This window comes from Tachysurus vachellii, chromosome 12 (genome assembly GCF_030014155.1).
Source record: "Tachysurus vachellii isolate PV-2020 chromosome 12, HZAU_Pvac_v1, whole genome shotgun sequence".
Taxonomy (NCBI): Eukaryota; Metazoa; Chordata; class Actinopteri; order Siluriformes; family Bagridae; genus Tachysurus; species Tachysurus vachellii.
In genome coordinates, this window is record NC_083471.1 from 20,760,973 (window position 1) to 20,785,482 (window position 24,510).

The window sequence follows — 24,510 nt, forward strand, 5'->3', positions numbered from 1 at the left end:
AAATTTGTTTGAATTAATTTGCTTACATGCAAAATTTGGTTATTGTTTTAATTTTACAACTGAGCATAAATCAATATAACATGGGTATAATAAATTTCATGAGTCAGTCAGTCTCCAGATCTGATCGGAACAAAGCAGCACAAGAAATACCTGGCCAAGCAAGACAATGTCAGGAAGAATGAAGAACTGCTTACAGGACACAAGAGGCTGGAGGTTATAAAGGCAAATGTTTGGCATACCATAAGCTGAAGAATGTATTTTTTTCACTTAATAAGGGAAAGACAACATTTAGATATTTTAACATGAGCTACTTCATTGTGTGCAGAAATATTAAGTAACAACACGAGTTTAACAACAAATCACAGAGGTTAATATGCATATTTTTATTATTTACACTTCCTTTCTTTCAACCGTAAACACTACAGTGTTTCATATTTGATTTGCACATACTGGAAAAGAGGAGTTAAATTTTTTTTACTATTTAAGTTGTTAAAATTGTCAAATATATGCAAAATAATACACTGTTGTACAACCTGGCACAATTCACAGTGATTTCAGCACACACACTACACAATCAATCAACATTTCACTCATCTCCTTTTACCACTCAGAGAATAACTGCAATAATAAATTGACATATTTTTCCTCCTCCATGCATGTGGTCAAGACTGTGGTCAAGTTTTACCAAGAGTTAATCAGATGCTGTCCACCATCTTTCTTTGGTTTCCACCACCAGTATACCATCATGACACAGCATGGCTGTCAGGTCTCCTGCCTGCATTTTAAGATCAGGCAGCTGATACTGTCTGGTGAAGCTTCGTGACACAAAGCCGTGCTCATCCATCCGTGCACCGTGTTGCCCTCTGACCATCAGCCACCCCTCAAACACTTGGATGAGAATGTCTTCGGGTTTGAACTGAATCACATCCAAAAGGATTCGGAACAGGGGCTCTCCTAAATCCTCGTCACTGCCTACAAATCCAGTGTTTCTACTTGTGTCCAGTTTAAGTTCCTGGAATCCAGGTCCTGGCAAGGCAAACAAGTTATGGATTTCTGTGCACTTTTCTAGACCCTTTTTCCCAAAATGCAACAAGTGCCGTGCTGGGCATGAGATTCCATGAGAAACGGTGACTCCTTCTTCTGCCATGGCCGTCAGAGATGAATCTGACCAAGTCATGTAGAGATAAAGTCACGTTAGGTTGAGCTAAAGCTATAATAAGACAAGCTTATGTTTCCGAGCCAGGGGCAAGTGGGTTGGTGATAACGTGGTCCTTTTTTTAGAGTTAGCAAGAATGTTGTCACATGTTGAGTAAATAGAATTGTACAATATGTATAAAATAATAAGATTAACCATAAATATATATATTTTTTAAATAAATACAGATTCTTCAACTTTGTAAAGAAATATATGTTCACTGTGTCTCACCAAACTAATCAGTAGGTTTGGTTTGACATACACCCTTGTATATCTGTGTAAATATCTGTGTAAATATCAGGGATACAGCAATATATGGACTGTCTGCGGGTCCTGAACACACAAGTGGGACATACTTGATTTTAATTGTTAAATAAAGAAAAAACTCTATTTTTATAAACAGTGCAACATTTTTGTACGTCTTTGATGCCACCTTGTGGTACAGATTAGTACTACAAGCAGGAAAATCTAACCATTCTCCATACTGTGTTTAGATTTTAGCTGTTTAGAAAATAAATAAATAAACATATATATATATATATATATATATAATGTGATTTTTTTTATTTAAATATTCCTAGATTTTTTTATTCTTATGGATCATGGAACATTTCCGCATTTAGCAGACGCCCTTATCCAGAGCGACTTACATTTTATCTCATTTGTTTTATACAGTTGATTATTGAGGGTTAAGGGCCTTGCACATGCGCCCAGCAGTGGCAGCCTGGTGGACGTGAGAATTGAACTCACAGCCTTCCAATTGGTAGTCCAGCATCTAAACCCCTAGGTGACCACATCCCTTATCTTTATCTTTACCTAGTTGCCTATATTTGTGTTTTAAATATATGCCTATATGCCTATAGATTATATAATTGACACTAAATTTCCTAGTGTACCTCTAGTAAACTGGCATTGAGCCAATGTTGGGACATAATCTACCATTTTGTTGAGCCAACACTGGGTGCCAACTTAATAATTAATGTCAGTTTGTCCAAAAGTCCAACATTAGACTACAGACTTAAAGTCTACCTTGACAAAAGTGGTTGGACTAATGCCAGCCGATGTTGGTTTAAAGTCCATTCTCAGCCATTCTCTTGGTTAAGTATTGGTTTAAATGAGTTTTAGCCATCATTATATCCACTGTACCAAGAGTTAAAGCTTAGGCCAAGCAAACAAGTGTGTATTGCATCCAGACCTGCACTGTCAGTGACCTGTAACAGCCATGACTCTCAATGACTCTCAACTGGAAATTAAAGTTATAGTACTTTGCACATTGCTTGAACACAAAAATTGTTGTAATCCAAATTTTAACTCAATATTTAAGCGAATATACAAATTCTTGCTTTTTGTTTCCAGGTCTTTGTTCAATATGAATCAGGTGTTTTGTTAAGAGCTCTTGAGACAGTGGCATCAGATGGTTTTATTTATTGTCTACTGTAGGTGTGAAAAACTGCATAATCCAATTAGCAGGGTTTATTTTGGAGAATGGTTGCTGCTCAGCCGATAATCTCTGGAGGGAAGCAGTACACTAATCTAATCTAGGGCTCTAGTTGTTCCTCTCTCTCTCTCTCTCTCTCTCTCGCTCTCTCTCTCTCTCTCTCACTCTCTCTCTGTCTCTCTCTGTCTCCTTCTTATTCTCTTCCTCCCTCCCTGTTTGTTTTTGGAGTCTGAAATGAAGTAAATGGTCTCCTCCTATTTTGTGAGTAGATAAAGACAGACCACGGACCACCTCTCCTGCATGTTGACTTGCAGATCTTTAGGGCTTTGTTTCATTGCGACAACAAGCTCTTCATTCACTTCCTCCAGCTCAGCGTGTTTGGTTGTCTTCGGTGACGCTGTTGCTAGGCACCGTAGATGGCTGAAAACATTCGGCTCTCCATAGCGTTGTGCAGGATTGCCTTTTACACGGTAAGAGTTTGTCCAATGTGACTTAATGTGAGGTTGCTCTTAGTAGTGATCAGTTTCTATGATTTAATCAGTGTAAGGATTGGCCTACTGGGACATAATGAGACTGAGATGGATAGGATCGAATGGAACCTGAAACTGCACACTGTTCCTTTTTCTATCAATGGTTCTTTAACCTTGTATGTAACGAGAACTTCTATAATGATATCAAGTCAACTTATTTTTGTTGCATTAGTTCACTAATGCATCAGTTATCTGATCTGTTCAACATCATATTAACTTACAATTTAAACTTAATCTAAATCCATTAAGATTTAAAAGCTTCTAGATTGCCTTGCTCTTTTTTTTAATTAAAACAATAAATGGTATTAATTGGAGATTTCACTCTGCATTAATTTTTTGCAATGGATACATCCACTCACCCCATATCTACACCGTACTTAGAAGCCTAATTCCTTCACTTCAATATGCTGTCTGTGTACAAATTTAAACTCTGATTTTTATCCATTCGTTCCTCTTAAAACATATTGCCTGGTTCCAGCAGTTACAATAATATAGGTCTGGATCTGCCATCACATCCTGCTAGGTTAATGGAATAACAAACATGGGCTGTCGGACCGTGGCAGATAATATTTCAGTCGAAATAATTGTTAAGAAATCATTACAGCTCAGAAGGTGAACATTAGCCTTTATTCGTCTCATTTTCACTGGGAATCTTTAAAGTCTAGCTGGTGTACATGACAGTTTAAAACCCAGGCTAGATATTTCACGTGCTGTGGTGCTAAATTTCTTGTAAGAAGAAGACGAAGAAGAAGAAGAAAGCCTTTATTATCGCCACATATACATTACAGCACAGTGGAATTCTTTTCTTCACATACCCCAACTGAGGAGGTCAGAGTGCAGGGGCAGCTATGATACTGTTTCCAGAAGAATATAACTTAATTAAAAATTAACTTCTAAAGTCATGGGGGAAAAACAAGGCTTATTAAAAGAGAATGTGAGAACAAATGCCTGATTATTTCTACTCATTTTTCATTAGGTCCAGTGAGCATTGTTTTTTGTCCCGGTTGTCTTTAGGGATCACTTGACTATTACATTGGTCTAGTAAATGCTTTACTCCTCATTCACTGATCTGAAACTGAACAGAAAGTGCTAATCCACTTCAGAGCTAAAAAAAACACATTCAGGCATACACAAGTGTATCATGACTCAAACCAGATGTCAGAATGATCTCCATAACATCATAATATTCAATTCCCCTTGCTAATGATCGTTTTAACATGGGCAAAACCATGAAATTCTCATGTTACCCTCTGACGATTTTAAACCCTTGTTAAGTGCTGTGACACGTGTAAGATGTCCAAAGTACTCATGCACAAATGTGTCCAATGTGGAAAAAGTGTGGCCTGGCTAAACAATGACTACAGCGTGTCTAGGCAACAGCTGTGACTCTGAGCCTGGAAGCCTTAATACTCCTCATTAGACCCCTGAAGTGGTTTCATTAAGACACCAAATGGTGGGCCAATCCACACGACGTGTAGTCAAGGTTCCAGACTTTTGACACATACCTAAGCTTTGACAAATTATTCACATTGTACTGCCTTTGTTCTTAAAAAAGGGCTCAGATCACAGACAGGCATGGTTATAATAGCAAATTCAATACAAAAAAAACCCCAGGGTACATGTGGCCTAGGTGTTGTGAAACCCAGGTTATAAAACACTCTACAGTATGTGTATATACAAATAACGAGAATCAAGTAAAGCTACCTACGCACAGGTAACAGTAACAGTATCAGATCAGTTAATGAAGCTCGGGGTCAAAGACCAGGACGCTGTGAAGTGACATCACTACCCAGTAAGCCTGAAGAGTTTCTTGTGAAGGGTTATATGACAAAATAATGTCATCATTTAATAGTAATGTTTATCAAGCCTGGGTCTGAAGTTTCCATTTTACATTTTAATGTTTCCACTGTTACTGTGTAACTCACCAGATAATAATAACCCTGGACTGAGTTGAACTGGAGTATTAGAAAAGAGAAGGAGGGTAGAATGGGGCAAACCAAACAGTATAATATGAATTGCTTGAAAACAGAGATGAAAGTCACAGTGTAGTTTAGCTGTGTGACACGTTATCTGGTGGTTCTGTATAGTTTTGATGTGACTTCTTATAGCTGTTCTGTTGTAAACTTTGTCCATTGTGACAGGCTATAGAGCATGGGCTTTCAATTATTATTATTATTATTATTATTATTATTATTATTATTATTATTATTATTATTATTATTATTATTATTATTATTATTATTTATGTATTTATTTATTGTTACAAATATAACAATAATAATAAGTTGTTTATTATTTGTTTGTTTATTTATTTATCCATTTATTTATTTATTTATCTATCTATCTATCTATCTATCTATCTATCTATCTATCTATCTATCTATCTATCTATTTATTTATTTATTTATCAGCTAAAATTCCAGCTAATATTTATTTATAAAATTTCTAAAAGTATTAAATGTATACAGCATTCATTTAAAACTAAAAAAAAATTATAATTTAGTCATTGTTACCATTCAGTGGTCATTCTTAACGTTACCAATATGACTAATAATTTGGAAGGTTGTGGTTTTCTCTCCTGTAACACCAGACAAAATCACATCCCAGACCACTGTGGTGCCTAAACCACACTTCTACAAGCATAACTTTACAGAGCACAGGATTAAACACCTGGAATAACAGAGTATAAAATATAAAAGCCAATTAAGGATTAACTGGATTAAGTGTAGTTTAATAGATAGTTTGAAGAAAAAGCCTTTGATATAAAGGTGATAACTGAGCTACATTTCCTTCACTCTTATGATACACTTATGATATAATTAGGACACACTTAGGAAATATGGATGCAGTGTGTATTGACGTGTTAAAGGTGGATGTATGTCGCTTGTCTTATGTGATATTTTGACATAATATACACTCTATATACTAAAGACTTTCTTTAACAAGTTAAAGAACACAAACAACAGATGGTTTCCCTATCAAAGACGGTTTGAAGCAAACCCTAATCTTCCCCCTATTCCTGCTTCAAGACCTTTTTTTAACCTAAGAACTGTTTAACATTTCACCACTAAGTGGCAGCATTTCATCATATAATCTCAACCCAAGGGTCTACTCGAGTACAGCAGATTAGTATTCTCACTGTCCATGTCTGTACAACAAGATCTCTTTTCTTTTCTTAAAGAATATCTCCTAGAAAGCTGCTTATTATGTCTCTCTAGATCACCCAATGTACAATCAGCATAGACTAACTATGAGAAAACTACAGAAATCAGTTGTCATATATAACCAATGAAAAAGATGTGAACATTATTCTATGGAGCCAGTAATGATCACTACTGAAATGCAACCATTTTACTGGAACCTGTAATCCAAAAACTGCTAAATCACCTAAGAATATGATAACATGCTACATTTTTTATTTTTAATCTGTTAATAATTACTATTAGATCATAGCGAATCATCTGACATACAAGTCACAGTGAATAAGCAGTTATTATAGAAACAATAGTCTATTCAATCATTTTTTATTTGCCTTACAGTCAAAACCTCTCACAGATCTGGTCTTATATAAAACCAACTAACACCTTCTGACCATTCAGATTTGATAAAACAATAGTATATATATATATATATATATATATATATATATATATATATATATATATATATATATATATATATATATATATATATATATATATATATATATATATAAGGAGTGAGGCAAATCTTAAGAAAAGGCTGTGATAATCAAAACTGCCACATCTAAACACAAGGGCTGTAATAAACAAGTTCTCTAATCCATAAATGTGAAGAAATGATTTATTCTATGTTTATAGTGTGTCATTATCTATCTGGGAGATATCTTTGCCACAATAATTTAGTCTTGCCTGCTCTTTGTATGCTGCCAAAATGATAATATTACCAGAAAGTTCAGCCTGAAAGTCATTAAAGCCGTGACACAGTCTGTACTCGTATGAATGACATACTAATAAATTGCCCTTTGTCTGCAGAATCCATGTCAACTATGATGCACGTCACTTTATGTATCTAAGCATGTGCTTTGATGATGGGTGGGCTTGGCACTGTGGGCCTCATTCTGGATTGAATTTACTATTTCATAAGCAATGTTTTTGAGACTTTGAATCCAAGATGATCGACAAAAATACAACAACAAACAAATGAATACAAATTTAAATCTGATGTATAAACACCTCAGAGAACAGCAACTGGATTTTTTTGAAAGGACACAATATTCTTGGGTCATTTCTTGATAATAAATATTTTAATGCACATAAAGAGACAGAGTCCTGCCAAAGGAACAGAACACAGGAACAGATAAATATCTCTAGGTAGAAGTGCATGTTTTGAATAGCAACATGTTTATTAGTGATAAAAATAGATTTATGCAAATGATCATGAAACACATTCCAACTCGTCTCTGAGAAGACTCGATGCGTCTTGGGCTAAAATTCAAATGAAACTAGCAATAAATTAATTGTAGTTTAATTATTTAAACCTAAAATGGAAGTCATTGTTTTTTTAAGTCAACTATAGTTAAAAAGATTCTCCTTTATAAGTCAACATCAAAAGTCTTCTAATTATAAATACTTATAAATGAGTCAGTAAATAAAAAGTTAAATAAGTACTAAAAAATCAGTTTAAAAAGAGAAGGGAATTAAAAATATCAACTTAAAATATGTCGTATTCAAACTACTTTTAAAATCCAATTTTAAGTACAAAGTTGAATCCTATAAAATGAGTCAGTTAAAAAAAAAAAACAGAAATAGATAAACAATAAAGAAGTCAATTTTAAAGTAAAAGAAGTGAAAAACAAAACAAAAAACAAATAAAAACTCAACATGAAAGTAAAAAAAATGGATAAAAATGTGTGTGTGTAAATGTGTAAAATTCAACTTTGAAAAAAGATGTGAAATACAGCTTACTTTTAAAAAACCTACCTGAAATTAAATAAAATTAGGTAAAAGAAAAGACAAATGAAAAAGAAATTAAATTTAAACAAATACAAAAAGGTCAGTTTACAAATAAAAAGAAAACAATTTAGAAAAATTTAGCTAAAAGAAAAAACCTTTAAATAAAGGTATGATTTTTGCTACGTGAATAAGCCTTGTCTTTGGTGCATGGCATGAATTGTATTTATTTGTTTGATGATGGTCCCAACGGTACGGTTCTGGTTTGAATATTATTACATGATTATTAATGATCAACCGTATTTTCCAACCCAGTCCTCAGGGCTCTTCTCCCTGTATGGTCCTGAATTTGTAGTTTACGTGTTCACACCTGACCCAGGTGTTCAGCTCTTGTGCTGGTTTGCCTGGTCAGAAGCAGCTTAACTGTTCATTCAGCATTTCATCTAAGACTTCTTAAAGGAGGCACAATATAAAGTAGGGTCTGGGAAAGGATGTGCCAATTTCAGCTATATTCATCCCGATGAATCCCACAAACTGTAAGTAGTCAGTTTGATTCTATTGAACTGAATTGAATTGAATCTGTTAATACTATTTTGCATAAACAATCTTCAAATAGCTTCGTTTGGAGAGACAGATGCACCATTAGCAACATGCTAGCTTGCTATATGCCACTTTGCCTAAGTATTAGCTAATTTCATTGCCATTTTATCAATAGCCATTTTTACATGTGTCTATTTATGAGTGATTCCAAGGTGCCATTTAATCTTAATTGTTTTACATTCTACAACGTTTTTTTTTCGACACTGAATCTAAGAGAAGATGCATTGAACCATTATATTATATAATACTGAGAACAAAATAATGACTATACATATACAATACTGAGCTAATTAAGAGCTGTGGAGTCAGGCAAAATTAGCGTGAGGATAACCTATTGATCACCATGTGACAGCAGGCATTCATCAGGTAAAGGATCTAGGTAACTTGCTCTAGTTCTACTCCAGATGTTTTGAACCTTGTGGGTTTAACAGCAGATGCACTAGCAGATGTTCTTATTTGCAGTAATTCCTTATGTATGTCCACAGCTCACAACTTACATCCTCTAGGATATGGAATGTTTTTGTTAGTACAAACTCTTGGAGCAGTCCCTTCTTGGACATGGATCAGATTTGTGAGAATAGAAATACAAAAAATGCTCACCTGTTTAACAGTTTGTTCAGAATTTCTTGCCTCTTGTATAATCACCAAAGTACGCTGTACAATCTGAACAGTTCACTCATACAGATTTTTTTACTGAAAGGGAAACTTTTTGGTTTGTCACTGTCCATCTCACACTAAATAGGAATTCTATTAAAGTAAGACATAATTATTTCTGCATCCATCCTAGTGTCTGAGACTAATGTCTAGTGTCTAAGCAGAAGATTGTTCAGAAGATTGTTGTGTTTTTATTGCATATATTATCCGGGATTGGATAATGGATGTGAGAGGAGTGAGGGGGAAAGCCTTCTCGTTATAAGCTCAATATTACGGATTTGAGAGTAGTTCCCAGGCTCTCATATAATCTAATATACTACTATGTCCTCAGATAGTATGACATAACATTCCTCATGTCAACAGACAGCAGGTTTTTTCCCCCCAGCTTTCACTAAGGTGTGGTTAGATGTTGGTTTTGGCACTTAAGACCCTTTTGTCTCACAGTGTAGTTCAAATCCCCCGATCCCTCAGTGTAGAGAAAACATGCAGGGCTGAGGTCTCACCCCTCAGGCAACATGCTGGTTTCATCCCAAGTTGCATGGAGGACTGACTGGATCACTTTTGTCTGCATTTTTCTCATTTACACCACAGTGCTATTGAATGCTTGTTTCTCATTTGGACAGAAGGTATCGATTTCTTTCTGATAACAGCAGATTGATACTAGTTCCAGTGCAAGTTTTATAATCATTTAAATGTTATCATTCATATTGTACACATGTATCATAGGCTTCGTATTGCATATAAATGAATTAAAAATATGTAAATGATTGTTGTGGCAAACTTTTATTTAACATTTTTGGAAGGAGTCTCCAGTGTCAGTACAAGAACTTTTCAGGACAGATATCGTTGCACTCTAACTTACAACACTAAATATAATTGAAAAGTATGATAGATTTAAATGATTTTTTATTCTTATTGCTGTAATACTTTAAGATGAAATGCTAATTGCTGTGGTACATCACATGTTATCGGAAAGGAATCAAATTCAGGATTTTTCTTTGCTTATTTCTGTTGTGTTTTATCATGTAACTAAAACCGTGCTGTGACTTGAACTTGGGAGATTTACCAAAAATACCGTACGTATGCTGTATACTAAATTTGTATTAGTAGCAAAAAATTTAAAAAATTTTGCACCACTAAGATGAAACAAATGTCTGGGATCAGTTACAGAATCAATGAAATCCACCATGTTGGCCTAATCTCTAGACTCAGATCTTAAGAACACTGAAATGTGTACTGAATATTCAATAGTTGATAGTCTGTGTCTAGACTATTGACTATTGATAGAATAGTCTGTGTCTACTTGAGTTGTAAATTTCATGTCAGATGAATACTGGTAATTGCAATCAAATAATCCGGTCTCATACAAAACCAGTCACATCCCGATTTCTCCCAAAAAAAAGTTGCCAAATGAAGAGTAGAAAGATCTGCAAGAACTGACTTTATATGTCATGGTCTTATTCTTAAGTTTACACTGGAGACCTTTCCTAAATCAGCCTTTGTGAATGTTTTGTGAAAACATAAAAAGGTGCAAAACGGTGTCAAAGATGTCTGGTAGCATCGAGAACCATGGCAATGAGTTCTCATTAGCCTTGTGTTCTTTGAAACATGCACAGACATCAGAGGTCTCATAGGGAGGTGAAAGGCTCTCATTACCATCCTTGAAACAATGCTGAAATTCATTGTCATGCATTTTTGCCTAATTGACTGTTTTGGTATGGGGTCCCTTGGATGGGTTCAACCTTTACCCTACCACGGGGGTCGGGATGTGGACTAAGTGGGCATTCAGCTGCACCCAGCAAGAACCTTCCGGAGGTTCTTTGATGGAAAAAGACCGTTTGGAGCTTAGAGACCACAATGGCTGCCATTATGGATCCTTCCCTCCTGAAGGTGATTCAGCACATGAAGGGGCTATGGCTATTTGCATAATAAACTGTTGACACAAACTCCCTCTAATGAAGACCCATTCAAGTTGCCGAACTTTGTACAATGAAGTCCCTGGGAATAAGCATGCTGTGTATTGCAAAGGTTAACGTGTTGGTTATATTGGCTGCTTTTGAAATTTGTTGAAATAGCATGTTCTTTTTTTTCCCCCTAGAAGTAAGATATGTGGTTAGCTAACTACTTTGTCCTAAAATGTTTTTAGATTCTGTTTATCAGTGAATGTTAAGAAATGTTTAAATATGAGTAATATTTGTAATTACTTGTGTCGTAACTAATCATGGCAGGCTTTTGTGGTTTAAAAACATCATTTGATTTCCCCAATTTCTGGATCGTGAACTATGTATAAAAGCAAATTTATTGTTTACAGTCTTGTCTCTGTGGAGTCTCGAGATGTCATTTAGAGAGGGGCTGTTTAGTTTGAAAGATTTCCACACTTCACTTCTGCAAAATAGATTTGATTTTTTTTTTCCAGAAAAAATGGCCTCAGAAACAATTTGGTTTGTGAAAAAATTGTGATGGATGGCATAGTGGGTACCCTCTACTATATCTTGATTTTTGGGTACCCTACGCCGTGTATATTCGTTCATTCATTCTTTCTAAAGGAGGCCCTCAGGCTTTGATCCACTATGTTGGTGTGCAAAATATCTTTTTGTCCACTTTGTGTATTGAAAACCAAACTTTGGATGCCTTCTGCTAATATGCAGAGACTAAAAATCCTTTCCAGTGATGTGATTTATATTCCCAAATGCAAACTTCTACAAACTCCTATTCTACCCCTATTGCTCTTCTCTTGCTTCTTGTAAGTTACCATTTGTGTATAAATGTTGCCGTGGGTTGAAACTTCAAGAAACTTCAAAACACCCCTCAAACCTCTATCCTGGTTCTTGCTCACTGTTAACACAGTGATGAAGTTAAATTTGTACAGGATTAATCTTCAGATGGATAACTGTTTAGTCTTTATTTTGCCAGGGAAGATAATGTAGGTTCTGATATTCTCTCAAAAAGCTGTGCAGGACGTGCTGTTCAGATCATGTTTCTCATGTCGCCATTTCTTTCTGTCCTGACCAATTATGCAGAAGGACAGGATTACCCAACATTTGTGTGAGAATGAGTGCCAACAAAAACATTTCACACTAGGTTAACCATCCTTTGTTTTGCTGTCAGATTGGAAAAAGAGTCAAAGTAGTAAGGAAGTAAAGACTTTCTTGGTGCTATTTTAGTTAAAATGGGAGTAATTATTAAAGGGACCAAAAAACCCTTGATGCTTAGATTAATAGATACATAAAATTTTGGAGATAAACTTTTGGACAGTAACTCACTTGAGAGTTGATGTGAACCGGACCAAGAGGGCCATGTGGTGAATCGTGGAGTTGCCAATATTCTTGGATCTATCACTGACATGCCTCACTTTAAACCCTTCTGGATAGACTCACTGTGAACTGTGAGTTACATTTCCCAGCCTCTCTTAACATCAGTTTAAATATAAGGCCTAAAAGTAGTTTTACATCTGGTGCATACTGAGTACATTGCTATTGTTTATATATATATATATATATATATATATATATATATATATATATATATATATATATATATATATATATATATATATGTGTATATATAACATTAGCAATATATATATATATATATATATATATATATATATATATATATATATATATATATATATATATATATATATATATATATATATATATATACAAATGACCTTTTTTCACTGTGCTTTTAAAACTCACTACTTATCAAACATAGACTGAAGGATGAACTTGAGTTATTCAGTCCTGGAATGTTCAGAGTAAAGTATATTGTATAGCAGAGTCATTGAAGGAACTTAACCTTAACAATGGCAATGGAAATGGCCCACTTTGTTCAGTCTGTGAAATGTGCAGCTTACTGCTTATTGCTATATCCAGATGGTCATGGTGAGGGAACAAACAGTTCCCCCTGCTGTAGGATCTCTCAATAGGCCGTCTAGACCAGCCAGTCCAGACAGATACAGCCTCCCATCAAATTAGCGTTTGTCAGATTTATGATAATGGTTTGCAACTGCCTACCCATTGGTGACATCAAGATTTACAGCCGCACCCCCCTCTTGCACTATTTGGGGGTCTGATCACCTCCCCACACCCTTCAGTGGCCCCCGGGGCTACAGCCAAACAAAACGATCCTGAAGAAAAAACAAGTTTCTGTGTAGACTAAGCTAACCTATGTGGGTCATACATAGGGTATGATAATCCTCCATGACGAGGCTGAAATTTGTGGAACATGGGCTGTGTCTGGTACTGCTCCTGTTTTTGGGTAAAGGGGTGAGGAAGCTATGATGAGGGGCTCGAGGGGGAGTTGCAGACGCCTGTGTGTGTGGATTACTGGGTCTCTTTCATGTGGCTAGCCAGTGGTAACCTGATCCATGCATGGGGACTCGGTGGGAATCACCTTTTGACTGATACTCCAGTAGATTCTTAGTCCAAATGTTTTTTCAAGGCTGCTCTTCAGCTCTGATCTTACCTCTGACAAATGAGCATCCATTACTATGATTTTAGGAAAAAAGTCACAGCCAATCTAGGTTGATGGGATGGTTATTATAATAAATAATTATATCTCACAGCCTTCTTTGATTCAGTCATTGTTTTTTAATATGCTTATCGAACACTATTTTCTAGCAGGACCCTAAAAGTAGGGTCCTCAGGTTAAAAATCATGTCTTTTTATTCAAAAGGTAGCATAATTAACTAGATTTGAGGTATCTGAAAGAACATATTAATAGTGCATACTATATTATGTTTTGGAAGAAGACCATAGTGAGTGGCGCATGTTCTTCCTGTGTCCATATGGGTTTCCTCTGGGTCCTTTGGTTTTCCCCCCACTCCCAAAAACATACCAGGTTATGCTAAATTGCCCCTAGGTGTGAATTAATGTCTGAATGTCTGAGTATGGAATATGGTACCCTGGGATGAACAGACATCCTATCCAATGTGTTTTCCTACCTAGTGCCTTGTGTTCTCGGAATAGACATCCCGACAAGGGTAAGACAGAGCTTACATTCAAGTTACCAAAATCAAATCATTTAAAAAAAAACTGTCCCATCTCGGCTGAATTCTCGTGCTGTGAACCTAATGTTAAAAGGAAAAGCTCCCTGACCATGATAAAGTGGTTACTGAAGATAAATGACTGAATTGTAGACTTGAATAGACTTAAAAATTGTATATGCAGCAGTCTAGATTATTTGTGATTATACAATTTCTTAAGAAAGCTAAAGAAAGGGTGTGTCGTGTTACTGAGTAATTAACGTTCAATTGTACACCAAAAGTCAGAAAAACAGAATGTTAATAGTTGTTTATTTGTAAGTGAAGACATGCTAACCATTACTGGTTAACAAATGAAGAGATGGATGGAGTTTGAATATCAAAATTTCCATTTTAAAGAATCTCTCAATTTTCTCTTTGTTTTTTTAGTTTGTTCTCTATGTTCATCACTCTTCTGGCTCAGGTCTGAACAGTATAGTAAATTCTGGATTTTGTGTTGTGTTTCTTGCCTTTATGTTCTGTTTCTTGACTTGATGTGTTTCTATTCTTGATGAAGTAGTGATATTCACACTGACTGTGATTTTGGTTACAATCTACTTGTTTTTAAAATCAGAAACTGCATTAGATTTGGTTTTACCTTCTGAATAACCAAACATCATTTTTTTCCCGATTTGATTAAAACAACAGTGCAAGTTGTTGGCACTGACTGATTGTATGTATTCTTTTCCTACATGCATTTTGTCCACATTCACATGAAGAACTGTAGAAATCTTCTGATATTTCTTGACTGTGCAAGAGTTTACCTTTTTAAGTTGGAAAGCAATTTTACCACTGCTACACAAATTAATTATGGCCTCATGTCTACAATCAATCATTAAAAAAGAAATGAGGTATGCAAATACTTGACATGCCGTTGTACTGAGACAAAAGGAAAAAAAAAACAAGCTAATGTAATGGGTCATTTTTAAACAGTTAATGCGATTAGAATTAGATTCACTTCAGATGCAAATCATATATAATCATATATCTTAAAGAATGTGTGATGTTCTACAAATAAACGTGCTGTACTCTTGCCAAGTATAATGCAAACACCATGTAATGGGCTTGCTGGGAAAACAGCAAGATCGAAACTTCCTTGTCCTGTTAATTTATAGCCACGTTAATGCAAAATGGTTTATCATGATGGAGACATTCAAATATTTTATCAACCCTGAAAAAAAAACAACTTTCCATTTAGATCTAAACAACCCTGTCAAGTCACTTTTTTTAAATTGTACATTTAATGTCATGTAAAAATTAGCCCCTTTCCATATTCAAAGTTAAAATATACATTTTGGAATATACATTTCTGGGTTTAATCTACCTTCTTGACTGTGGAAATAATTTGGATTTTTTTTTTATCTTATCTTATCTGTTTCACTATATAATGTTTCCAGTCCTGAGTTGAGCTTTGCTATTTGAAAAGATAGCTAGGGGGTGCTGTGGCCTAACATAGTGACACATAGTGTTGCTGTGGCTGTCTGGACCTACAGCATGGCCTCACACAAACACATGGGTCACAAGCCTGAAAACAGACGCATGGAATTGGCTGTGGTACAGGGATTCCCGCAGAGACAATGGCAATCATGCCTGTAAGTTCACAACATCTGATCAAGATTTTGTAATCCTTTATCAATACTTTAAAATCGGATACCAATTAAATTCTTAATTTTTTATTGGATACACAGAAAACATCTGTGTTGGAAGCTGATACAATGGGAGACAGGGAATGTCAAACAGTTCTGTGTGACAAATAATAATAAAAGCATTCTTACAACTATCAGAAGACTTCTGCCTGTGCTGGGTTTGCACAACATGCATGACAGTTGAGTAATCTGTGGTTGGTATGGCACCAACAAAGAGTGGACACTACAGTCTCGCAAGCATTTATTTATTTATTCCTCTATAAATGTGGCATCTGCCATCTGCCTGCCACAAACTCCACTATACCAGGGTCCTATCTAGCTGCATCTCCTCCCTGTAATTCTGTCAGTCCCCTGTCTTAGAAGCAAACGTCAACATGAAGGGTGGGGAAATAAATGAATGAAGGTCTCCCCACCACCATCACCACCAACACCGTCCACCATGGCCACCGCCTTCACCCCCCCCTACGATACGACGAGACAGCAGCAGCTTCTCACTATGGATTGCTGTGCGGTCGGGGGCTGTGTTATGACTGGTGTGTGTTACACACGTATCAGTTAGCACTATTGCTGCTCTGCTCCATCTGGACACCCATATAAAGGACTGTCATTTCAAAGGTCACCGGAGAGCCATGCAGACAAGTGTTGCTAGCGGTCGTCTGGGCAGGGAAGGGTCACGGCTGGAACGAGTGTGCTCACTGAGGGAATGCCAGGTCTATGCTGGCTTGCCTGGGTCCTCCCTGCTGTCTGTGTTGCTGTGTCTGCGACTATTTTCTTCTCCCCTCCCCCCAGTCTCATTTCTTCAATCCAGCCGGACTCTCCTTTAATCGTCCAGAAAAACAACCGATAATAAAAACTGCCTGAAAGACCATGAAGAGGCACCTTATAATGATTACTGTCTAGAAATAGATGATGTGCATTTGATATTTGTTTGTTTTTAATGATGCTCTTGCATTTATGGCCATTCTTCTGCACTAGAGCAGCAAACAGTCTCAATGGACACTTTTCCAGACACATTAAATCTGGTCCAAGTCAAATATCTAACAGCACTTTAGTCTAATTAGTTTTAATTCATGTTTTGAAAATACAGCCAGTGTATTACGTCATAGACAAATAGATTTCCTTGAAGCAGCATTATTTAAATTCAAACGTGACATCTAGTTAAAAAAAAAACAAGGTGAACTCCTAGATTAAATACTACAATCTTAACTTTATTCCAGCGAAGGACAATTTAACATCAGCAATTAATTGTTTAACTATTTTTCTTGACAACGATTATTCCACATAACATTTTTTAGTGGGAAAAATCTTTTTTCAAAATTTTCTTCAAGGAACAAAAAAAAACAACTTTTAGACCTAACTCCAAAGAACTTGTGGCATATATTTTTGAACTTGTGGCATATATTTTTAGAAAATACTCGTGGCATATATATTTAGAGTGTAGTGTAGAAAAGTTAGGACAGATATTGGAATTGAGGATTTATTTCGAGAGCAAACAATTCCTTACACATTTATCCATTTGAAATAATAGTTAGAAGCATGTATTAAATGCTTATAACTGTATACTACAAAAGTGTTTTGTATTTAAAAACATCCGTTCTTTGTTGTAAATATATGTTAGACTCTTACTTTACATGCTCATTTTTAAGAATATTGTTTGTGCAGAATTTACTTACATTTACATTTATTGTACCTTGACAGTAAAGTACCGTCTGCACGTGTACTATAGAACATACAGTATGCACTGGTCGGCGCTGCTTTTGTCTATGTGTAATGTCTTGTATTGTTTGTTTTGTCCTGCACTGTCTTTTTGTCTTCTGTCTTGCACCGTTTGCACCAGGTTGCACAGATGCACTTTATGTGTCTAGGACTAACTTACTTAAGTCCTTAGCTCTGTCTTTGTTCTATGTAGCACCATGATCCTGGAGAAATGTTGTCTCATTTCACTGTGTACTATGTCAGCTATATATGGTTGAAATGACAATAAAAGCTTCTTGACTTGTCTTGACTTGACTAAAGCTATCCTGTATCTGGTATTTATAGAAAGAGTCTCCTGTTTCAGCACTTTGTAACAGTCTGAAGTTACGATGATTCTTAGTCTTTTGGGGGTATTTCTGTCTTGTTAACTTTAAGAGAAAGTGGGATAATCACAGGTTATTCCTTTCTTATACCAGTGTCTATCGGTTTCTATATTAAATACTTATTCACAGAGACACGTACAGCAATTTATAATCAAAGTCTTATTATTTAACAAAGAAACAATTACGGTGATGCTTTCAGTTAGGACAAGTTTATGCAACATTTATTAAAGGAGTCTCCAATGTTATCATCTTATTAGCTTCAACAGGGACAGAGATATGAGAGGTTGGTGAGGGAATGAGGGTATATAGCTGCTATAATGTAAGTGATAATAGGAACAATAAATGCAAACATACAATACATACAAACTAAGAAAAACCTACTGTGAAAAACCTAAGGTGCAACCTATTAATTCATTGTATCTTTTGGTATATGATTGTTGGAGGTCACTGCTTTGTAACACTCATGGTTTCTGCCATGGAAGTGTACAGGACAGTAGAAATGACAGTTTGTGGTTTCTTGGTAATATGAAGTTGTATAAGTTGTATATACTATATAACGTAACTGACAACAGAAACTATTATAGATGTGAACGTGATACCTCAACAAGATACTTCAAACCACAAGATACAATAACTTCATATAAAGTATGACTTTTCCACCCATTTGTTGATTATTTTCCCCTAACAGCATGCGTAAAATACAATATTTCTTAAGCATAGTTCTTGCAATGTTGTTTTTACTTTTAAAATACACAAATCAAAGCAGAATTAAATATGATTATAAATTCTAATCCAAATTAAATATGGTTTCCATGCCATGGGATTATGTTTGCTGTGAGTGAGGACAGTCACAGGCACCTTTGTACTAGTTGTTATTTACAGCGTCTCAGATTGTCCTCATTACATGAGCACCCTCAGGAATGCCAGCAATGTTCAGCGAGGGGAAATGACATGAGATGATATCTTTGATTTCTATATACTTATGTTTCCAAATCTGTGAAAGATGAGCTCAGTTAATGTGGGTCAATTTAAGTGGTTTGCTGTGTATTGCCAAGGCTTGTGCTGCCTACCAAATGGTATTCCTAGCTCACATCTGACTTTAAGAAAAACATAATTATCCACCATGATGTTCTGATTAGGTAATTGTTTAATGATACTGGGTTATTAGTCATTGTTTTTGTGGCACAGTAGGATTAATAAAGCAGGGAAATGCTTTTATGCATGATCAAGTGATAATGATAGGGAATGACATTAAAAAAACAGAACAAGGTTGTTTTCCCACTATTTTCAGTTTCTTAGTAGATTATCAAGGCATTAGGAACAAGAAGATGGAAACATCACTGGCTCCCTTCGTGAGAGCAGGGGCCCAAGAATGCAACTGTCAAAGCACAGACAAAGCCCCAGCAAAGGGTTAGCGAGATATTTGGAGGGGGATGGCAACACTGCCTCCACGCAAACACAGCTCTGTTCCAGCAGTCTCCGAGGGCAAACGAGTGAAACGTGAGCCATGTTCGTCTGTGCGGTTCTTCTCTCTCATTTGCTCCCTTGTTTATTGGCTCTAAAAATATAAGACTGTCCTCTAAAATGGAGCTTCTTATTGACAGACAGCTCGACAGAATGAGCAGTTAGTCCGTCTATCCTCAGGAAAGTCTCCCTAACGTGCGTATGCTCCCACCATGCTGACAGTCTTCACGAAGTGGTCACCATGACCGGTGATGACCACTCATCTCCTGATCCAATGCAATGCAAACACACATTCCTTTTCTCCTGAGAGAATTTAGCTGGCTACCTCTTTTTTCCACATTGTAGAGCAGACAAGGTTCCCCACACTCCACTGAGGGCTCCATTCAGGAATAGTTGGCAGGCAAATGAGTTGTTTTTGCAGCAGGGCATTGTTCTGTGTTGGTTCGATCAGGTTGGAAGATTCAGTATTGCGGCATTACTGAGTGGATTTGGCCAGGCTGTATTCCCTCATCTGCCGCGGCGAGGTCTAGTGTTGTTAGATCTTTGTTTTCCTGCCAGAACCTGGACCTCAGCCAGCTCTCCTAATTACATCAGCCGTCGATGTCTTGACGTCTTTTTTTTTTTAAATTGAGACATGGGTTATGGGCTTATCTTGTGCTTTTTAACAAAACTTTTTCCCTTGAAAATAACAGAGCAGTGTTATTGCTGGTATCAGCATGAAATATGTACATACCCAAACCTCCTAATTTAATAAAGTATAACTACTTAGCTTTTCTGCTCCAACATCAGTGAGGTAATGTCTTGATGTCCTTTTAGACAAAATATTGCAGCCAAGACACTTCTACTCTATTACGCTATTAAATCTTTGTTAACTAAAATATATTTGACATCAATATTCCAGACTGCAATTAGTGCATGAAAACTTTCCAATTTTGCGTATATAACATATCATTGATACTAAATCAAGCACTAAAAGCTTCTTCTTTTTGCCTTTCTAGGGTTTTATGTAGAAACATACAAGTGTTTTCAAAATGGCTCCAATTACTGTAGACAGCATGTAATTGTAAATAAATGTTGTTACAGGAAAATAATGATACCATGATATTAAAATACCAAGTGCTAATACGCTAATGTTTTATTCTTCTCATAACACAGGAATTTATTGGTGATTTGTTAGTAAACATCAAATTTTTATCTGTTTAAAGTTACATGCAGTTATGTTGAACTTTAGTGAAACAAATTGTTGACTACATGAACATAAAACTACATAAAACTACATGAGTGTTCTATTACCAGCCTCCTATTTCTTTTTCTTTTGAAATTAACAGAAAAATACATTTGGTTATTGTTAAGTTGAAGTATGATGAGCACAGCTGGGAGGTCATCTGAGACCTCAAAACGGTGGCATTCGTGATTTTCCCCGCTATCGTTGTTTTTGGGACAGCACAGACACCAAGACACACAGCCAAATGCAGGACTGGCTGGAGCAGACAATGTCAAAATACATTTTGTGATGACGGGAGGAACAATGTCAAATGGGAGCCATTAGTGGACTCCTTGAAAGTCTGATGCCACCAGTGCACATCAAATTGAGCCTTATGAAACAATTTGTCACAGCTCTAGACAAGGAATCAGCAGTCTTCAAGTACTTTTAAGATCTCTTTTCTGAGTCAGAGGAAAATGTCAAAGCTGGTCAAAGAACTATGACACACTGAGTAGGATGGCTACCAAACTCTATATCCCTTATGCTCATCATGATAAATTCAAGGAGAACATCAGTGTACTCAGGGGAGCCAGACAAGCTCTTCCACCTGGATGTACTGGACATTGATATCAACATAACGGAAACACGATGGGAGTCTACATTTGGGGATGGCTTTGTGAAAGTGATTTACAATGTAAATCTACTCACTTCCAAATCTTTCGTGTAATTCTATTATAAATACATAGTAATATTAATTCATATTTTGATTCATGTGAACGAAAAGACACATATTTACATGTTATCTAAATGAAAATATATACATTTCACAATACCCTAGTCCAGGTAATGAAATCAAAATTTGAAATGATTATTAACCATTTCACTAATTACTTCTCAGGCAACAATAATCGCACTTACTACCCAGAAACCAACTTTGTATTGCATAGATTTATTTATGAATGGCACACATTTATAAGGCCCCAAAATACTAACCACCAATTTAGCCTACAACTGAAACTCTGAGGTTTGTGCATGTTAATTTTTGTGGTATGAGATCTCTTTTCTGAGGCAGAGGAAAAAGTCAAAGCTGGTGAATGCTCATCATGGCCTTCAGACCATATTTTTGAACTGGATGAAACTGTTTTCAGAATATTTCTGTATCAGTGCGCTCAGCTAGCATGTGGCTGTTGTCTAATGACCTTATGGCCAAAAGGTCAGAGTCCCAGGACTTGGTTTAAGTGACTGCTGTGAATTTATCATCTGCTTTAGTGCACTGTAAGTGAAGGGACGTTTGTGGGGGGGGTGAATGGGGTGAATTCAATGTTAGTATCTCTGGTCGCAAGACCTCCCGGCATTTACAGAACCAGATGTCCAGGTCGCTGTGTGACAAAGAGGAAGCATGTGCTCCTTACTGACTGATCACATGAGGTGTATTTGCTGTGTGAGCCTGTGAAAGTAATTAGTGTTTTTTTTGGGAGAAAGAATACCAAAAGACAATCAGATGTTGTTTGTATTGATGATTTGTTGTTGTAAGAGCTCTGGTTTAGTTGTTGGTGAAATGTATATGAATTTCAGTTCTTGATGTAATAAAATATATAGTTCTTGTGTTATATAACTACTGTTTTAGTAAATACCTAGTCTGTTAGATGATCTAGTCTGTTAGATGATCACTCTTTAGTTGTGGATCTTCACATAATGATCTCATCCATGGTTCCCACTGCGTTTGCCTCCTAATGTCTCCCAGTCAGAGACAGTGATTCATAAACTGACAGGACTGTCACCAGCCTCCTCTCTCTCTCTCTCTCTCTCTCTCTCTCTTTTTCTCACTTGGTATGCGCTAAACAAATAGCCATTTAGAGTTTTTCCTTCTAAACCAGATGATTAACACAGTTGAGTGCAAAACCTTAAGACTAAATGAAAAATGAAAATAATTTAGATTGAACCTTTGAACACAGATATGAAATTCCATAACCCTACTTTTACCATCAAAGGGACCACAACTGGATGAACCCTGCTGACCTTTGTGCTTTTGTATAACTTTAGACAATAGGTTATGGAAGCAGATAATCAGCCTAAATCCCACATATAGCTACAATGGCAGAAGACCACGTGAAGTTCCACTCCTATGAACCAGGAACAGAAATCGTTGGCACAGACTCACCCAAACTAGACAGGTGAAGATTAGAAATAATCACCTGGACACTTTTCCAGTCTTCAAGTCTCCTCTGATTTCTTTCATTGACAAGCTGTTTCAGTCACATCACTTACCAGCCCATCCGGTTAAATTCACAGAGATCACACATTACCCCTATTCTGATGTTTGATGTGAACATTAACTGCATCTTCATGATTTTGTTTTGCATTGCATTGCTGCCACATGATTGGCTGTTTAGATAACTGCATGAATGTGAAGTTGTACAGGTGTTCCTAATAAAGTTAATGGTGAGTGTATATTAATTTCCCCTCACAACCATTACCTTAAATATACTTATTAGCTTGTCGTGTAGAGTCATCCAAATCTACATACAATATAATATACTGTATCATTGTTAATTGGTTCTTATGATTTGTTACCCTGTGTTTTTTCTCATTAGTGTTTCCGAAAGCTGTGCTGTAAAGGTCCCCCATCTCCTAGACCAGAGTATGATGTGGTGTGTATTGGACTCAGTGGTGCTGGCAAAACCAGTCTCATTTCACGGCTCAGCAGCGAAGGTCTCGATGAAATTGTACCCACTGCAGGTAGTTTTAAGTCACTCACTATAGAACTCACACTATCATAATTCATAAATCGATGATTTCAAGACTGATGCATTAATACAAGATTTCATCATACAATTGCTGTACAGTTTTCAGTTCTGTATATTTATTTCTAGATGTTTTAAAAGCACTCTACTTTCCCATGGTGGGACTTGGGGGTACAAGCCTGGTGACAAACGCTAGCAGCTTTTTTGAACCACTACAGTACAAACACACTCACTTTAATATACATACCATTCCCATGTCTCAGCCTTGTAATATAAACCAAACACCATAACCTTCAGCTACTTATTTTGAACTGGTGCCCCAAAGTCTCTCAGTGAATTTATGAAGCACCCTGTGGATGTAACATATAGAACCAATCTTCCTTCGCACTTCACACTCCTGTAGCATTTATAAACATGCCTTTGACACACTTTTGTCTCTAACTCTACAGATCTTAATATTAGCTCGGTTTTTAACCAGCCACATCAGCATCACGCTGAAGAGCATTGAATTACTTGACAGATTTGAAAGATTCTTGACATGCAGAGCTTTCATCTCTTTGCATTTTCACATGAGTGTTTTTCGACCCATGCACGTTCTCTCTCATTACCAGAGATAGTACTTATGTTACTGACAGTATAGTGTAATCCAGTTTCATAGACCCATTATAGCCTTTCATTCTTATAACAGACATCATGACTTCATATGTATATATAAATCTGTGTATGCCATGTGTGTCAGTATTTGCGTTAATACACACAGCATGCATGATGGTGATGGTCATTGAGGCTCCAAGGTGATGGTGATTATGGCTTCAGGGTGATGGTAATGGTGGTTTCAGCATGATGGTGGCTCCAAGGTGATGGTGATTCATTCATGGCTTGGTGTGAGATTGGAAAACACCCTGTATAGAATATCAGACCATCAGACCATTTGCATTGAACGTCAATTTAGTGTAGCCAATCCATCTTCTAACATTTGGGGAGGTGGGAGGAAACTAAC

At 36.3% G+C, this 24,510-nt stretch overlaps 2 protein-coding genes across 2 annotated transcripts in view; one reads left to right on the top strand and one right to left on the bottom strand.

Moving 5' to 3' along the window:
- Positions 1–401: 401 nt before the first annotated feature.
- On the bottom strand, positions 402–1,163 carry hspb3 (heat shock protein, alpha-crystallin-related, b3). The gene has a single exon (XM_060883931.1). It carries the CDS (start codon positions 1,145–1,147, stop codon positions 692–694), a length of 456 nt encoding a protein of 151 aa, XP_060739914.1. The 5' UTR covers positions 1,148–1,163; the 3' UTR covers positions 402–691.
- A 1,792-nt stretch (positions 1,164–2,955) lies between these two features.
- arl15a (ADP-ribosylation factor-like 15a) overlaps positions 2,956–24,510 on the top strand; it is a 67,123-nt gene continuing 45,568 nt past the window's right edge. The window contains exons 1-2 of the mRNA XM_060882840.1: positions 2,956–3,103; positions 23,361–23,505. Of these exons, the coding sequence (XP_060738823.1) occupies positions 3,050–3,103; positions 23,361–23,505 (199 nt within the window). The 5' untranslated portion in view covers positions 2,956–3,049. The remainder of the gene's footprint in view (positions 3,104–23,360; positions 23,506–24,510) is intronic.

What these genes read in the sequence shown, in the direction of transcription:
- hspb3 (XM_060883931.1), bottom strand. Translation starts at nt 1,147, where the DNA reads ATGGCAGAAGAAGGAGTCACCGTTTCTCATGGAATCTCATGCCCAGCA.